Genomic DNA, 3,463 nt, shown 5'->3' on the forward strand with positions numbered 1-3,463 from the left:
TCCATAAATGAGCCAGCTTTTAAGTGTGGCCACATCCCACCAGGCATCAGAAAAAGTTGTTGCTGTATAGACAGGCCCCCAGGCGTGGCCTGGGAGCTTTCCAGGACCAGCAGGTTGCAGCTCACCCACTGTGCCTGCACTCTTACTCACACACCCCAGGGCACCAGGCACACACTACGTGTCCCCAACCCCGTGCCCCTAGAAGGTGATGGTGATGGTGTGAGGCTCAGAATCAGACAGAAGGTTGAATTCAGGGCTCTCAAGATAGGAAAGACACAACCTTCAGGAACATGAGAGTGTGGCCAGACAGGACCAGGTGTATGAGTGTGTGATGTGTGTGCATGTCTCTGTGTCCTGGTGCAGGTTAATGTAGGGGGGGTTCCTTCTGGCTGTTGAAGGCTTATCTTGGAAGTCCACAAACTCTGCATCCACCCAGCTGCTCTCCTATGTTAGCACATCCATGGTATGACTGAACCCCCTCAGCTGTGTTGGCCAAGTGCAGTGCACAGCCTGGATAACCGTACATAGCAGCCCTGTCAAGAGCCCGTAGTTGGCCAGCTCTGGACAAGAAGCCAGCCCTATCTCCTATATACCTCAATTCCACAATTGAGGGCAGAATCCGAAACCATTGTGGACCCACTCAAATCAGGAGAAGAAGGTCATAGAGGTCATAGGATCAGAGCAGCTGCTGGCTGGCACCCACTCCATGGTGTTAAGAAGGGATTAAGAGATTGCAAACTGTGTTAAAAAATCCTCTCACCTACAGCTCAAGGCTGTAATCCTAAGGACTCTGCTTCTCTAAGCCTTGTTCTATTTTCAGCTCTCTTCTCCAGGGTACACAGTCTTCACTGGGGCTGCAAGGATTTAGTGCAGACTCTTATCACCAGTTCTCTGGCATCTGTGAGTTTGAGTGTGGGCCATCATCTTCCGCTTCTGCTCTCTTCCTCTCCACACTTCTGGGTACCATCCGATCCATCGGGGCCTTCTTTGCTCAGGCCTGGAGGACTCAGGCCTGTGAGACAGGACGGCCCCATTGTCGGCCAAGACATCTTTGGGCAAGGAGCAGCGAACAGGACCCGTCCATCTCAGGCATCAGCCCCCTGAAGTCCTGAGCAATGGGGAACGTGATGGAGGGGAAGTCGGTGGAAGAGCTGAGCAGCACGGAGTGCCACCAGTGGTACAAGAAGTTCATGACCGAGTGTCCCTCTGGCCAACTCACCCTCTATGAGTTCCGCCAGTTCTTCGGCCTCAAGAACCTGAGCCCGTCAGCCAGCCAGTACGTGGAGCAGATGTTTGAGACATTCGACTTCAACAAGGTGAGCAGGGACCCAGTGGCAGGGAGGGGAAGTGTTTCGGGGACCCCTCTGGAAGCCTGACCAGGTGGGTGTGAGGAAGAGCAGAGAGGAGCATAGAAAGTGTTGGCTGGGGAGCGACTTCATTTATACAGCCATTTGTTTATTTGAGAGGTGGTTTTTTGACACTAGGGCTTCAACTGATCTAATGTTTGTGCTTTAATGAGCACCAACTGTGAATCAGGCACTGGGAGGTTAGAAATGAATCAGACACTGTCTTTGCCCTCACCTTCTTTTTCTTATTCTTTTTTTTTGAGACAGAGGTTTGCTTTTGTTGCCCAGGCTGGAGTGCAATGGCATGATCTCAGCTCACTGCAACCCCCGCCTCCCGGGCTTAAGCGATTCTCGTCTCTCATCCTCCCCTCATGCCTCAGCTTCCCATGCCCGGCAAATTTTGTTTGTATTTTTAGCAGAGACGGGGTTTCACCATGTTGGCCAGGCTGGTCTCAAACTCCTGAGCTCAGGTGATCCACCTGCCTCACCTCCCAAAGTGCCGGGATTACAGGTGTGAGCCCCCACACCCCGCTTCTTGCTTTCACTTTCTAGGGCAAGACAGAAAGGCCCACACATCAGTGTATTCAGAGGCTGAATCCAATGGCTGCCCCTGCCTCTGCCACAGGTATATCTTGGTTTACTCCAGAACCAGTGTGAACACCTCCAAGGTGGTCACTGAGCACCTGCAATGTGCTGGTCCTATAGGTGGTGTGCTCGCAAAGACTCTTTGAAGCTCCCAAGGGTGTGGGTGGAGGGGTAGAGAGCAGGGAGCAAGATGCTGATTCTCCAGCCTTGCTGTCTGGCATGGGCAGGCCACTCATAACGTTCTGTGGACATGAGGGCTGAGGACAGGCAGGGTTGCCTGGTGCTGGAGAATCTGGAATACTCCCAACTTCAAAACACCCAGTGACCTCACATCACCTTTTCTCAAGTGAGCCTGAAGGTCCACACAGTGGTCAAATTGTGTGTCTTCCCAGTAGCCACCTGGATGCATTGGATAAGGACTTTCTGATTGATAAGCTAAAGGGGTCACTGAAAGGTGAGTTTGGGACCGTGGGCTTGGGTCCCTAGCTTTCATCAGCTGGGGGACCTTGAGCCCCATCATCTCCCCTCTCAGTCTTGGGATATTCATGATGCTGTGGATGTCAGGAGCATTAGTTGTTTGTTGGTTTTCATAGTAAATCTTCCATTCATGACCGGGCACGGCGGCTCACGTCTGTAATCTCAGCACTTTGGGAGGCCGAGGTGGGTGGATCACCTGAGATCAACAGTTTGAGACCAGCCTGGCCAACATGGTGAAACCCCATCTCTACTAAAATACAAAAATTAGCCAGGTGTGATGGCGGGTGCCTGTAATCCCAACTACTTGGGAGGCTGAGGCAGGAGAATTGCCTGAACCCAGGAGGCAGAGGTTGCAGTGAACCAAGATCACGACACTGCACTCCAGCTGGGTGACAAGAGCAAAGCTCTGTCTCAAAAAAAAAAAAAAAAAATCTCCCATTCCTTTGGAACAATTCAGTCAAGATGTAATGGTGGAAGTACCCAAATCTGCGAACGTGGCCCCCCGCCCTGTGGCCCCTCATTTGAAAGGTGTGGACGCAGTGAGGTGCTGCTGTGTGTCCTCCGCAGACCCAGGAGAGGCTCCTCCCCTCGCTGCCTAGAACGTCCAGAAACCATCATGGGTGAGGCTTCCTGGGAAAGCTGGGGCTCAGAGGCTATTTAAAACTCACTAATATTTGAGGATAAGGGACCAAAGTAGCTTATAAGCTTTGAGTCCAACCTCAAGTGTGATATGAGGGAGCCCGAGGGCTTTCCCGAAGCGGGAGCAGATGAGCAGAGTCCAGAGTCTGTGGTAGGGAGACTGGGAGGGACGGGGTCATCAGGCTTGATGCCCAAATGCTCCCGAAGAAGGAATAACTGCTAAGCAGGAGGGGAAGGACAAACGGATGGCTGAGCCCCACACCTTACCCCCTAACACCGACATAGCTCATCTTCCCGCCTGCTATGAACACCCTTTGGATAAAAGGCATGCCTGCAGAAGCACCCCGAGAATCACACATATGATGTCGGCGGTGGCGGGGGTGGGGGACCCCTGCGGCACATGGACCCTGTATCTG

At 52.6% G+C, this 3,463-nt stretch overlaps 1 protein-coding gene across 1 annotated transcript in view; it reads left to right on the forward strand.

Moving 5' to 3' along the window:
- The first annotated feature begins 771 nt into the window (after positions 1–771).
- Positions 772–3,463, forward strand: part of GUCA1A (guanylate cyclase activator 1A) — a 7,654-nt gene continuing 4,962 nt past the window's right edge. The window contains exon 1 of the mRNA XM_032299393.1: positions 772–1,316. Within this exon, the coding sequence (XP_032155284.1) occupies positions 1,116–1,316 (201 nt within the window). The 5' untranslated portion in view covers positions 772–1,115. The remainder of the gene's footprint in view (positions 1,317–3,463) is intronic.

Source organism: Sapajus apella, unplaced genomic scaffold (genome assembly GCF_009761245.1).
Source record: "Sapajus apella isolate SASKATOON/1434 unplaced genomic scaffold, GSC_monkey_1.0 scaffold41, whole genome shotgun sequence".
In the NCBI taxonomy this organism is placed as follows: domain Eukaryota; kingdom Metazoa; phylum Chordata; class Mammalia; order Primates; family Cebidae; genus Sapajus; species Sapajus apella.